Source organism: Beta vulgaris, chromosome 3 (genome assembly GCF_026745355.1).
Source record: "Beta vulgaris subsp. vulgaris cultivar EL10 chromosome 3, EL10.2, whole genome shotgun sequence".
NCBI classification, from domain to species: Eukaryota; Viridiplantae; Streptophyta; class Magnoliopsida; order Caryophyllales; family Amaranthaceae; genus Beta; species Beta vulgaris.
The window spans coordinates 27,910,723-27,926,194 of record NC_079204.1 but is presented as its reverse complement, the minus strand read 5'-3'; the positions used below and the strand labels follow the sequence as shown (position 1 = coordinate 27,926,194).

Below are 15,472 nucleotides of genomic sequence, written 5' to 3'. Positions count from 1 at the left end.
TTTACATTAATACTGCCGCCTGTTTTTTACAAAAAATAAAAACCGATTTTGAATTTTTTTTTTATTTATGAATTTCCTAATAATTCATATATTAAAATAGCATTAATTGGGATATACATAGATATTTGGCAGTTACGAAATGTTGCTATGATTAGATTTTAATTTCTGACTTTCCATTGTCTCAAATATTATTCCAAAAGACACATCTTTTCATTTTCTCTAAGCATGCCTTTTTTATGAATGTTATATATATCTAAATATACATGCATAGTTTTTAAATTCATTTAACCAAAATACACCCTCCAAATTAAAATTTCGATTTTTTCATTCTCACACTCTCAACATGGAATTCCCAAATGCAAAGAAGCCTAACATTGTTCATTCCCTTCCTACTGAAATTATTATTGAAATTCTTTCACGCGTTGGTGCTGCAAGTGCTCCTGATTTATTTGCATGCAGAATGACGTGAGTTTTATATTTATATATTTCTTTTGTTTTTAGGATTTAAATTTACACATTATCATCTTATGAAATTAATTTATTTTCAGTTGCAAGGCTATTAATAAATTTCACACGATGAAAGATATATAAAAGGTTTCTTTGAACATCTTACATGCTTCAATGCGTAATGATGAAAATAAAGCAAATTTTTTGATTTGTGCTTGCAATACAAGAACCCAGAAGCACTTTTGTTATGGCATGGTAAAGTTGTTTACTTTTGAATAACGAAATTTTATCGCATGTATATTTTTTTATTTATTTAAATTATGAACATACCTAACTATTTCTCTATAGGTACAATATTTTACATATGTGTTGTTAGATGAAGGGTTGAAAACCATCGAATTGGCACATGCAGAGGGCATGTGTTGGCCACATATTTATTGGGACTTTTGCTTATATTCAATGCAGATGAAGAGCGCAAAAAAGAGGGGTGTACGTTATTACTAAGTGTTTTTCACAACATCCAATAGATAAAGTGGTTCAATTAAGAGAAACTTACGAGATATGATGGTGTCCCTTTGGTTAAATAATACATTGTTCGTGAGTCTAGAATTGTAAAGTGTGATCAAGGCACCTTCATGAATATGACAACATTGTGGACAAATGGGATTACTTCGCATGGGGTCCTGATGATCTCAAATTTATGTGATGCATACTTATGTAATCGCGAAGCAGCCTTTTTTCTACGCTTGCTCCACTAGATTTTTTAGATATGAAATAGTTTTTTAAGTTTTCTTTATATATTTTAGTTTAATTTTCATTGTATTAAGTTTTTTCATAATAAGAGTTTTAATTTCAATAAAATAGTTTTTATTAATCTTATATATTTTCATATAAATGAAATCATTTTTGTTAGTTATGAATTATATTCAGTTTGACCACATATCAAAGCAATCTATACCAATATTTAGATTAAACACTAATAATCAAAACTTATAAATGGTTGATTTAAATTTCAGATTTTGTTGTTTATAAAGGCACACCTATAATTGTTTAAGCCTATATAAGGTTAATTTAAGTAGTTGGCTTATTTAAGATTCATAATATACTTACCTATATATGCACGCTAACAATTAATTTTTAAGTAATGTAATCAAATATTATTGTTACGCCAATTTAGGTAAAGGTTGTACATTATATGTCTTATTTTTTTTTTATCTAAACAAAAAAAAAAAAATTACGATTTGTGGGCAATTAATCTACACGATCTATACTTATGTCAGCAATGATAATACTTTTTCACAATAATTGTATTTTAGGAATATATGGTCTATTCAATGAAAAAATAAAAGTAAATATATTAGTAATTGATTAGTTGATTATCTGATTTTAGTAATATATGCATAGATTTGCGAATATATGTCCTATATTTTTTAAAAACTCAACATTAATTCAGAACGAAGCATGCTACTATTATGTATTATAGATTTTTGTATTTCAGGAAGATATGTGTTACTCGAAGTTAAATTAGGAGTTAGTAGGATATGTTATTAATTAGGGCAGTTAATGATATGATTTTTAGTGATTTAATGATTTAAATGAATGTAAAAACTTATTGTAAGTAATTAAGAAATCGGTGATTAAGATTATCATATTTTTACAAAGGAAAAAAATTGATTAGGAAATCGGTTATTAAGATTGTCAATGATTATGAGATATTCATATTTTAGGTATGTTATTCCTAATATCACTGTACGAATATATTTAAATGAAGGTAATAACTTATTGTAAGCAGTCTTATAATTGGTCATTAAGATTGTCAATGATTATGATATATTCAAATTTTAGGTAAGCAATTACAATCACTATAAACGAACAAATATATAGATTTTTAGATCTCTTTGTTAATTCAGAAGGAATCATGATACTATTCTTTTTTTTAAAAAAGTTTACAATAATACAAATTTTCCAAATAATTGTATCTCATGAATATATACAATACTCGATGTTAAAATAGGATAGATATCTTATTAAATTTTTTTTTTATTTTTTTAAGAGGAGATATCGTATTACTTGATGTAGTTGACGATATGATTTTGAGTGATTTAATGATTTACATTAAGATAACAAAAATCTTTACTCAATTTTAGAATCGGTGATTAAAATTGTAATTGATTAGTAGATATTCTTATGAGATATTCATATTTTAGGTATGTTATTCCTAATATCACTGTACGAATATATTTAAATGAAGGTAATAACTTATTGTAAGCAGTCTTATAATTGGTCATTAAGATTGTCAATGATTATGATATATTCAAATTTTAGGTAAGCAATTACAATCACTATAAACGAACAAATATATAGATTTTTAGATCTCTTTGTTAATTCAGAAGGAATCATGATACTATTCTTTTTTTTTAAAAAGTTTACAATAATAGAAATTTTCCAAATAATTGTATTTCATGAATATATACGATACTCGATGTTAAAATAGGATAGATATCTTATTAATTTTTTTTTAATTTTTTTAGAGAGATATCGTATTACTTGATGTAGTTGACGATATGATTTGAGTGATTTATGATTTACATGAAGATAACAAAATCTTTACTCAATTTTAGAATCGGTGATAAAATTGTAATTGATTAGTAGATATTCTTATTTTTCAATTCTCTAACCGAATTAGGTCTTAAATTTTGACCAAATCATTTCCTTAAACAGCTCCATATTAACGTGAATACTAATTCGTAAATATCATTTACTTCACTTTATATAAATACACACTGACCTCTTACTCCTAATCTTAATTCATATTTGTTTGAAAACCCGTTTATTCCATATTTCATTCATTCGAATATATTCCTACACAAATGGCATCCCAAAATGATGCACCTGTTAAAAAAATAATTAATGTTTCTGATTTGGTTAAGGGAACGAAATATATCACTATTGAAGTCCGGATAATAAGGGTTTATGAGAAGCCAAACTTTACAAACAATCTGGAAGCTGGTAGCATTGAAATGATTTTGATGGATGTACATGTAAGTGCTATGTAATTATATTATATAGATAGATATTTTTATTCGTTTCTTTTACTAATAGTCAATTATATTTTATATGTATTCATAGGGTACAAAAATACATGCCAGTATTCGAAGGAACCTAATTGTTGCTTTTTGGCCTAAGATTGAGGAAGGAGGATTTAGACATATTTCAAATTGTTTGCTACGTGATAATGCTGGATACGAGCTAACAACACAACATAAATTCACCATATCAATGAATTATGGATCGTCTATAGTAGACTGCAATCCTTTGGATATCCCACTATATGGTTTTGAATTTGTTCCATTTGGTGATATTTTGGCCAAAAAAGGTTCTGATGTTTATCTCATTGGTATGTTTATTTTGTTCTATAATAATTTCCTTTATTTCTATGATATTTAATTATAATTTTGAAACGTACACATTAAGTTATAATTGTTTTTTAAAAACAACATATAGATATAATTGGGCAAGTGACTGCGTATGGTGAACTAATCAATACCGCTAAATCGAGGTGCATGACTATTGAGCTGATGGACACAAAGTATGTGTATATACATTATTAATCATTGCCTATTGTTTTTGGGACAATTTTTAAAATTTTATTCAAACTTCAATATAACAACTTATTAAACTTTTCATTCGTATTTCTAATTAGGAATGACAACCTAACATGTGTTCTATGGGGCACATATGCTGATGAGATGATAAATTACATTAATGCTGAGGGAGCTAATGGTGCAGTTATAGTCATCTTACAGTTTGCAAAACGAATCATGTATAAAGGTAATTCCTACTTCTATTTAATCCACGCTTAGATTTGAATTTTTGTATTAAATATGTATTAGCTTTTTAATTTTCGTATTAGATTTGTAATAGATTTTATTTTCGTACTAAATATGTATTAAATATGTCTTGAAGAATCAAGAAAAAGTATAATAAAATGCACCAGTTAACTTTTTTTTTTCCGGATATTTTTAAAAAAGTTACAAAATTGTATATTTACCATAACTGCTTCGTATGTTTTTAACGTAAATTAGATTCGATTTTGTTATTTAAATTTTTATTGTGTTATATATATTAATTTGTCTATCTGTTTTTTTAATAGGTGGTGTTCGTGTTCAAAATTCTCGATATGCTTCAAGATTGTTCATTAACACACAACTATCTGAAATTATTGCTTTTAAAGATAGGTAAGTTATATTAATTTTCAATTTAATATATGATATATCAGCCACATTTATATAATTAAACATTTATATAATTAAAGTTTTAATGATGATCAATGTTATATATCAATTACCCTACTTAACACTCATATATAAAAACAAAATATATTTCGTACAAAATATATTTCGTACAAGTATAAACCTTTGTTTTATCATGCAACTATGTATTAGAATAACATGTAATTGTATGTTATCTACCACAATAATATAATTTGAGATTCTGTAACTACATCTAATTATTTGTATAGAACAACACATTAATTAACAGGTCAATATAATTGTACTTAACCATGTAGGTGAACTATGAATATGAGTTTATTTTGTTCCACCTAATAATATCAAATACAAATAAATAATTATTCAATTAAAATTAACAACAAATTACATCGCTTTAAAAATAGATTTACATATAGCAATAAACTAATATTAGGTGGAATAAAATAAACACCCTTTAATAGTAACCAACATGGTTAAGTATTATTATTTAATTTATTATACCAATTAAATATATGCTATGGATCACATAGTAAGCATGTATTGATAGTATTAATATAAATGTAAATTATGTTGTGTCATATAAAGTTAAAGAAATTATACCTGCGTTTCATCACATATCACCAAATATGTAAGTTTTGGACTCTATGTTATTGCATGATATCCTACAAATATATCTACATTATATATTAGCTATTAAGTTTGTTTGTAAAATCAGAACATATGAAAGATTGAGTGCATTATTAGATAAATAGGAAACTAATCTCTTGGAAAATGCATTATTAATACAAAAACTCATACAAATAGTAGGAACATACATTTTGCATACACATTTAGCACGATTTGTCTAAGATTATGCTACATGATTGTTTTGCAGCATGTGTTGCAAAACTCAACAAATATCTGGCCAACTAACTCAACTGACGAATGAGAGTGATGACTTTTTGAAGCAAGAATATGTAAAAGATATTTTCGATATTATGAACATGAAAAAGGTGATAACTTTGTCATTTCATTCAACAATATATATTACCATCACAAGAAAAATGACTAATTATCCTTAGTACACTTTTTCATTTCTCAGTCTTGTGTATGCGTATGTCTAGCCACAATAGAGGACATAGATGTTGGGTGTAGTTGGTATTACGATGGATGCAACAGATGTATGAGTGGAGTGATAAGGGAAGATGATGTCATTCGATGTAGAAAGGAGAATGTAGTGTTACGTAGTACAACACCAAGGTACTTATATTTTCTAATTTACCATTACAAAAAGGAAAATATACACTAATATTGAATGTTAAGTTATAAAAATTACATATTTTTATATTTTAATGCTAATTTTCGAAAATTCTTATAGATTCAAGATAAAATTGATTGTTGCTGATAAATCTGGAGATGCTTCTTTTATGATGTTTGATAAAGAGGTGTCTAAATTGGTTGGTAGAACAGCAAAAGAAATGGTTGCCTCTCAAAATCAGGTTTGTTAGCATACAATATCTAACTACCAATTGTAATACATGGTTTCTTATGTACATTTATAAATACTAATATCGAACTACATGTAGATGGAAAACAATGAGTTTCCTGAAGAATTCAAAAGTCTATTGGGGAAAAGATTTTTGTTTAAGGTCACCGTGCCATATAATAATGGTGTTGATCAAAATTATTCCTACACTATGAATTCTACGTCTGATGAACCTGAATTAATTAACAAGTGGATTGAACTTTACGTGAAGTTGGAGGTATTTGAATTGATACACATGATTTTACAATTTGTTTCATTATCTATCATTATGTAAATAATTAATTGGTAATTACTTATGTACACTTATTTTAAACAGAACTCTATTGTTGTGAAAAAAGAGAGTGAGGCAGAAAGTGTCCAAGAATGTGAAGAGAACATGGTAATAATTAGCTATTTCAACTAATTACTTCTACTCACATTTATGTAAATATATATATAAATATATATATATATATATATATATATATATATATTGTTTAGCATTTCTAACAACGATTTTTTTTTCACCATATTCAATAGGATCTCTCTCATTCGGAGGCAGACTCTTCTTTCTCCCACATCACACCGCAAAAGAGGGCAACATTACTTGATGAACATTCACCCTTAGGAATGCAGCTTTCAACTACCAAGAAACTCAAGTCTGTTGTGCCTCAAGAAGAAGAATGACAAAAATGGAGTCTTTAAAGTTCATCTAGATTTAGGAACTACAAATAATTTGCGTTCTATATTTCTAAACAATTTGCATTACTTTATTAAGGTTTTGGTTATTGTCCTTTACAATCATTTTGACACTTTTGCGGTTCACATGTGATTTTTTATGCATTATTTATTGATATATTTGATTATCATATATGTTTTCCTCACTATATAATGTTTAACTAAATATTCAACTAATTTGTAAACCTAACTGTTATAAATTATACATAATCAATCAATATATATATATATATATATATATATATATATATATATATATATATATATATATATATATATATATATATATATATATATATATATATATATACACACACACACACACACACACATATATATATTACTTATGATTAACATTATTTAGTATTACATGTTATGTATATTATTATAAGGAATCCGAATATAAATAGATAAATGTAGTCTTAAATAAATATTTCGTTTTTATAATTCTTTGGTATACGTTATTAAAAAAAAAATCATTTTCCAGTGATATAAACTATATGTATGTATTTTGATACTAATGTTTTATGTTTAACTAAATATTTAACTAATTTGTAAACCTAATTGTTATAAATTATACATAATCAATAATAATAATAATAATAATAATATATATATATATATATATATATATATATATATATATATATATATTATTATGATTGACAGTATTTAGTATTACATGTTATGTATATTATTATAAGGAATCGGAATATAAATAAATAAATGTAGGCTTAAATAAATAGGTCATTTTTATAATTATTTGGTATACGTTATTTGGAAAAAAAAATATCAATTATCGATATCAATATTTCATAATAGGAAAACAATATCAATTATAATAATCTATCTAACGTACATCATCTTACACATTTTTAAGAATTAATATTTAAGTAAGTTAATGGTAGACAACATATTTCATAATAGGAAAACAATATCAATTATTATAAAACAAATTATATAAAACACGTTATTATTCCTAAATAACTAACTATAGAAATTTAGGCAAGTTTTCTAAATGCGCATCAAATCAACTTAATTAAAAGGCCTAATTACGTTTTTAAACCTATATATGATCATGACAATTTTGTTTCCAAACGTGGGAGATATTGACAAGCTTAATAATAGGAATTGAGTCTTTTATTTATTCGGAAATCTTATTTTTTTTCCTATTATATGATATTCCTAATAACCATTGCTCACATAATATTTATTTAAAGATACTTTAGATCACTCCACCATATTCTAAGGAAACTTTAGCATATTAGACTCTATATATATAATAAGATATATAACTACTAAGGAAACTTTAGCATATTAGAGTCTATATAATACCTCCACTCCACTAAAAACGCACATATATTCTTCATGGTCATTTAGACAAATTAATTATATAGTGTTCTTATCTTTTGAATTACACCATATTTTTTTGCGTTAAAAAAAAATAATTAGAGAAATGAGTTCCTCTAATAGTAAACGCGTAAAGAAACTTCAGATTACGGAAAAGAAAACGATTTCGGTGGCAATACACCAATTGTGTGTAACAATTCAAATCAACTTCATGATGCAAAGGTTGCTATGCAAAGGAGGAAATCAATTTTAAAGATAAGCGAAGTAGAAGCCAATGGTCAAATTTTTCGACTGAGAGAACTCCTTTAATTGACATTTCTAATGGTAAGTTGATTTGCAATTCTTTTTTTCATTATATAGTTACTTACCTTAAACATAGTTGTGAATTGACATTAACTAAGCCACATTATATTAAACATATTAATTCCAGGTAACAATAGAGATAATGATCTACATACAAAGACAGGTCTAATACAAATGATGATGACAAGGTCAGTAGGGGAAGGAGGAAGGGAAGCTTGATTGAAAATAAAAGGAAAACACAGGAATTGAGTGTACCCATTCTTTTATCTCCTGAAATTAATATTCCTAATGGTATGTATTGTTGGTTAGTATAAATGTATAGTATAATTTTAGGATTAGTATGTTGGCATATATTATGTGTATACATTTGTATTCAAACTACTTAATCTTATTATTATGTACACCAACATATTCATCAGGACTCCATGTTTCATATGTTGTAATAGACTAATGGTTTTTGCCAAGTTTTTTTATTTGTAGTGTATATATTTTCTGATGTCATCTTCTTACTCATGATAGTAAAATATTATATCGCGTTTTTAACCTAATGCAAACATAAATGGTTGAATTCTATTACTATTTCCCATATATATATATTAACATTTTCTACTCCATCTAAAATTAAATCAAAACAAATTTTCAAGAAGATGTGAAACAATATAAACTACTTTCTCACATTTTTTTTATATTCATATTTGTAGAGAATTTATGGAATAATCAAACATTGACTAAACAAATAAAGTTATTCATCATGAAATGTGCTTACTATAACATACATAAGTCAAGGTAATTTAGTATATCTTATATTTATCATGTATATAAAGTATATAATTATTAATAATTATAAAGAGGAAAAGAGAAGACTACCTTTTCATCTCACATTATTTGTTCAATGGCCACCATCCTTTGCATCCAAAGCAAACCCTCGAAAAAAACAAACATAGCTTAGCTTATGTATGTAACGATATTTTTAATTAAAAAATATTTATGATTATTTTTTATCTATTAAATCATAAATATTATCAACTACATTTATAAAATCAGAAATAATATACAATTGAAAAAATAAATTTTAAGAAATACGATTAAGGATATCAACTACTTTTTATAGAATCAACTACATATTATCAAGGATTTATGATTATTTATTAATCTATTAAATCATAAATATTATCAACTAAATTTATAAAATCAGAACATAATATGAAATTGAAAAAAATTACTTTTAAGGATATACAATTAAGGATATGAACTACTTGATTTAAAGGATCAACTACATATTATCACCTACTTTTTTAATTAACATTCGATTCTATACCTATATCTATAGATAGATATTTCATACATTCATAAATTATTATCCAAATGATATTATTTTTTAAAAATTATTTTGTAAACAATATATGATTATTACTACGATTTTTATTTTTAAAATTATATATTATTATTTATTAATCTAAAGCTAATTTTGATGACTTTCATGCGAGAAATTATTTTTTCTTTAAGCTTATATTTAACAATAACGCACTTTAGTAACACCTTTTAGGATACATATCTTTAGTTTTAATTCTACGGTTTTTAAAAAGGTATAATTTTAGATTGATTAATTAATGATATATTCATGAAATAATATGGGAAATAATTAGAAAAAATGCAAAATTTTAAATGGTATTATGATATTTTTACTTAATTTTATTTTCGTACTTTTGTGACATGCTGCGAGAAAAATTACAGATGCATACATATTAAATACGGAAAAAATTAAATTGATGATATGCATGCAAAATTTAATTGTAATTTAAGATTGATGCATTAATCATATATTCATGAAATAATATAGGTTGTAAATAGTAAAAAAATTTAACTTTTAACAATATTACACAATTTCATAATTTTCTGTGCAATTTAGTTGCGAGAAATGTAGAGTCAAAACCATTTAATACGTTCATTATTTTAATGCTTAACTGTTGTTTTTCTACGAAATGATATTATTTTTTAAAAAAACTATTTTTTAAATGATATATGATTATTTACTACGATTTTTATTTTTAAAATTATATATTATTATTTATTAATCTAAAGCTAATTTTGGTGACATGCATGCGAGAAATTATTTTTTCTTTAAGCTTATATTTAACAATAAAGCACTTTAGGATACACTTTAGTTTTTAATTCTACGGTTTTTAAAAAAGGTATAATTTTAGATTGATTAATTAATGATATATTCATGAAATAATATAGGAAATAATTAGCAAAAATGCAAAATTTAAATGGTATTATGATATTTCTACTTAAATTAGATATTCAAATTTCGTAATATTTACAGCTAATTCTTTTTTTTGTCACTTGCATGCGAAAAAAAATATCTAGATTCATACAAACTAAAAACGAAAGAAAAACAAATAGAGGATATAGATGCATGTTTTCCTATGTTATATAATCAACTACATGAAATTAAATTAATTGATGATATGCATGCAAATTTTAAGAACCGATTTAAGATTGAATCTTAAATCATATATTCATGAAATAATATAGGTTGTAAATAGTAAAAAAAATTAACTTTTAACAATATTACACAATATCATAAATTTCTGTGCAATTTGGTTGCGAGAAAGGTAGAGTCAAAACCATTTAATACGTTCATTATTTTAATGCAAAACTGATTTTTTTTAATGTATTTAACCATAAAAATTATCAACAAAATATATAGATCACCATGTAAAGTACAAGGAAAACACAAATTAGATATTCAGATATCGTAATATTTTCATCTAATTCTTTTTTTTGTCACATGCATGCGAAAAAAAAAATCTAGATTCATATAAACTAAAAACGAAAGAAAAACAAATAGAGGATATAGAATGTGTTTTTAATTTATTTTTTTTAAGCAAAATTGAAGATCTAAATTTCATATACTCATGAACTAATATAATTATTACCTACAAAAAAAAACAAACTTAAATCTATAAAAGCACTACACCTGTAATTCGTTTCTTCAATTCTTCATCAATGGCAATGAACTTTTTTTCCGGTTTGCATGCAAAGAAAATTTCCGAAATTGAACTCCCCAATTTATAAATCCCCTTTTCTGATAATCTTAAAACTTTCTGCTGTCTTCTTTGTTAATCGAATTTATTTTTGTTGTGTAAATAGCTTTAAAAAAATCTGGAAAATATAGAAGAGAAGGAAAATTGCCATTTTTGATGAGAATATGTTCATGCATGTTCGAAATACTGGAAATGAATCTTCGAGATAATTTAGAGAGAGAGAGAGAGAGAGAGAGAGAGAGAGAATATGAACGGCCAAATGAATGAGAAAATGAATTGGTTTGGTGCATTTGGTTTTGATGGAATTATATATATACTTAGGTTTTTAATGTTTGTGTTAGGTAGTATTAGGTAGTATAAATAGAGTATTATAGTAAATAATTATGTATAATGGAAATGGAAATGTATCTTGGGCTTTATAATTCAAATATATATATATATATATATATATATATATATAATTATATATATATATATATATATATATATATATATATATATATATATATATATATATAATGTGTATTTATATTTGGCTTGGAAATCTTATTATAGTAAATATTATGTTTAGGTGTAAATGTATAATGCGCTTTAAAAACAAGTTATATTATTATAAGGCCACATTAAATAAATCACTTTATGCCTAAATAAATAATTGTCGTCGCAACTATTTATAAATCATTGTTATACGTCATAAAAAAAATTTAAATAGTTACAGTGATATAAGTTATATGTAGGTTAACATATGTTTAGGTATTTAAGATTTAGCTTAGGTAGTATTAGGTAGTATATCAAGAGTATCATATTACGGTTATGTTTACATGGAAATGTATAATGGGCTTTAAAGGAAGTATTATATATATTATATATATATATATATATTATATATATATATTGGGTTGGAAATCATACTATGTATTTACAAATTTTTTATAGAATATAGAAATGCCATGTCTTCTCATGCTTAAACATTTTCATTCGTAAGTGTTATTTTATTAAACTAATCAATTTGTTATTATCATCCACTCAATATTGTTTCATATACATATTTAAAAAAATTGTTAATTCATGCTAAATTTATATTATTTAATTTGTAAATTAACAATATAAATGACTGAATGTTTATGTTATTGAGCAAACGTGGAATTTCAAAGTTCGCTTTTAGTATACTACACCTTAATTCTTATATGTTAACTATTTTAATTTGCTTATTGTTATACTTTGACAAGAATAACTTACTATAACATAAGTAGAATTATAACATTAATTTCTTTGAACGTACATATGAATTCAAAACCATCTAAATATACGTACAAATTTATGCTTTTAACGTGGAAAACATTTCTTATTTTAGTTACCACTCATCCACTCAATCAACTGTTATCAAAAGAAGCTCAACAAAAATATGCAAGACAAAAGAGAAAGTTTATTATGTTAGAAAAGCGTGCAAGATTGACGCGTAACTCTGCTCCTATACGATCACGAAATTTAATGGCCACGACAACCAACTTACCTCTTAACGGATCTTCATCAGGTATAAATTGCAATTAGATTAAGTAATTAACACATATCATCCAACCATTTTGGACAATAATTAGTTATCCTTTTGTTTTTATATATGCAACTAACATGTTTATTGTCTTCCCATTATAAGCGTTTTCCTCAACTTATGGATTATCTCCTTTAGTCGTTACACAAACTTCTCTACTAATTCGTACGTAACTCCGATTCCTAATGGTGAGTGTATATAATTTCTTTTACTTTGAAAACGTATTACTTGCAAGATAGTAATGTAACATTATTCTTAATGCAGTATTTTCGACAAGTCTACCATCTTAAGTTCACAAGATATTAGTTGTGATGTGCACGTGACAACTCAATCGCCATTAAGTGCTATAACACAAATTAGTATCGGTTTGTTTATACTAAATTATTAACTTATTGATTGTTAATTTGTCTAATAACGTTACTGTATAAACAATCTATTGATATTTTGTGAAATTATGTGCGTTAGATAAAGAACATGCATCAAAGATAGCAAGGCACCAACGAAAACTTATAATTGAAGAGAAACGAAGTTCTGGTAATAAATAAAACTATTATAAATATGCCATGTTTATACTATTTCAGTTTGGCATAGTATGATCATAAATATATAAAACGTTGTGACCAACTGACATCACCTATTGTCGCTTGACATAGCGTCTACGTCATTTCCACTGTCAACGGAAGTTATACAACCAATGCGATTATGCAGTTCATTTAGATCAAAGACACGTGTAATCCGAAGTAGGCAAGTCCTTGAATCGGTTTCAAAGAGAATCATTCCAGGTATGTTATAGTAACTGTTAATTAACTAATATAGCACAATAAATAGTATGTAGATAAGTTATACAATTAGTAAACTTGTGTGTTTATGCATTAAAAATTTAAATTTTGTGTACAGATGACAGTGATGGTGAAGGAAATGATATGGATGTTGACAATTATTCAAATTCTAATGCGCGAGTAGAAATAATTGATTCAGGTATAAATCCTATAGTAAGGCATATAATAGTTTGGTATATTCTTTAAAAGACTAATTAAAGTTATAAGTTTTTTCTTTATTGTAGAAGGTTATTCAGATTTGGGAGATCCCACATGTGTTTGCGAGTTCTGTGGAGCACAAATGTGGTTTGGTGAACGAGTAAACAAATGGAATAAGAGCGGACGACCAAAGTTTGGGATGTGTTGCATGCAAGGAAAAGTACAATTACCTTTACTAAAGCGTCCACCCCAACTTTTGGAAGATCTATTGAAAAAGAGACATAGTAGAAGTGTACTTCCTTGAAAATATTAAGGGTATAACATGATGTATTCGTTCACTTCTATGGGAGGTAGAATAATTGCACCAACTACCCATGGTCGTGGTCCATATACATACAAGATTGGAGGTCAAAATCATCACCTGATAGGCAGTTTGTTGCCGAATGATGGAGCACGTCCTAAATTCTCTCAATTATACATATATGACACTGAAGAAGAGATTAACAATAGGAAGAATGCGGCAAGGTATCGTGCTATTTTACTGCAAATATTTGAACATGTCATTTGTATTAAATGTAATATATACATCCTCATTCATAATAAAGCAATGCTAACGTTAAAACATACTATATTTCGTCAGTTCTAAAGACCCTAATAATTTTGAAGATCGTGTCGTTGCACAATTGAAGGATATGGTTGATCAACATAACCCATTGGCCAAGAGTTTTAGAATGGCTAGAGATCGTTTTGAATCAAACAACGGCGAAGACTTAAAACTTAGGCTAATTGGAAGAAGGGATTCTGATGGAAGGACTTATAACCTTCCAACAACATCTGAAGTGGCCGCTCTTATAGTTGGAGACATTGATACAGCAGATAAGAGGGATATAGTAGTCCAAAGGAAAAATGGAAGATTAAGGCAGATATCTGAGCTTCACCCATCGTATTTACCGTTACAATATCCACTGATTTTCCCATATGGGGAAGATGGATATCGAGTAGATGTTATGCATAGAGACAAGACCGCATCAAGTAGTTCTACGAATAAAAGAGAACGACTTACTATGCGGGAGTGGTTTGCATACAGAATGCAAGATCGTGAACATGAAGCCGATACTTGTTATTATGTCGTCGTTGTATCAACAATTTTTGGTTGACGGTTACACTATGATTGAGGCGGAGAGGCTCTCCTTTCTAAAGAATAACCAACAAAGTTTAAGATCAGATAATGTGAAGAATTTAAGAGGGCTGTGGAAAGAGGTGATACAGAGGATCTTCCAATT

The 15,472-nt window shown here is 26.1% G+C and overlaps 2 protein-coding genes across 2 annotated transcripts; both read left to right on the top strand.

Annotated features, from left to right (window-relative positions):
- The first annotated feature begins 3,317 nt into the window (after positions 1-3,317).
- On the top strand, positions 3,318-6,909 carry LOC125495581 (uncharacterized). The gene is made up of 11 exons (XM_048640342.1): positions 3,318-3,488; positions 3,577-3,844; positions 3,952-4,036; positions 4,151-4,278; positions 4,601-4,685; positions 5,593-5,710; positions 5,800-5,957; positions 6,076-6,196; positions 6,284-6,460; positions 6,560-6,622; positions 6,763-6,909. The coding sequence occupies exons 1-11, from the start codon at positions 3,318-3,320 to the stop codon at positions 6,907-6,909; spliced, it is 1,521 nt and encodes a 506-aa protein (XP_048496299.1).
- A 7,602-nt stretch (positions 6,910-14,511) lies between these two features.
- LOC130590784 (uncharacterized) lies at positions 14,512-15,346 on the top strand. Its single transcript, XM_057393337.1, has 2 exons — positions 14,512-14,714; positions 14,830-15,346. Exons 1-2 carry the CDS (start codon positions 14,512-14,514, stop codon positions 15,344-15,346), a joined length of 720 nt encoding a protein of 239 aa, XP_057249320.1.
- Positions 15,347-15,472: the final 126 nt, after the last annotated feature.

Excerpts from the sequence above, each read along its gene's own strand:
- LOC125495581 (XM_048640342.1), top strand. The coding sequence starts at position 3,318 with ATGGCATCCCAAAATGATGCACCTGTTAAAAAAATAATTAATGTTTCT. Across the intron at positions 4,037-4,150 it reads ATTGAGCTGATGGACACAAA|GAATGACAACCTAACATGTG; the intron begins GTATGTGTATAT and ends ATTTCTAATTAG. Across the intron at positions 6,197-6,283 it reads TGGTTGCCTCTCAAAATCAG|ATGGAAAACAATGAGTTTCC; the intron begins GTTTGTTAGCAT and ends AACTACATGTAG.
- LOC130590784 (XM_057393337.1), top strand. The coding sequence starts at position 14,512 with ATGATGTATTCGTTCACTTCTATGGGAGGTAGAATAATTGCACCAACT. Across the intron at positions 14,715-14,829 it reads AATAGGAAGAATGCGGCAAG|TTCTAAAGACCCTAATAATT; the intron begins GTATCGTGCTAT and ends ATATTTCGTCAG.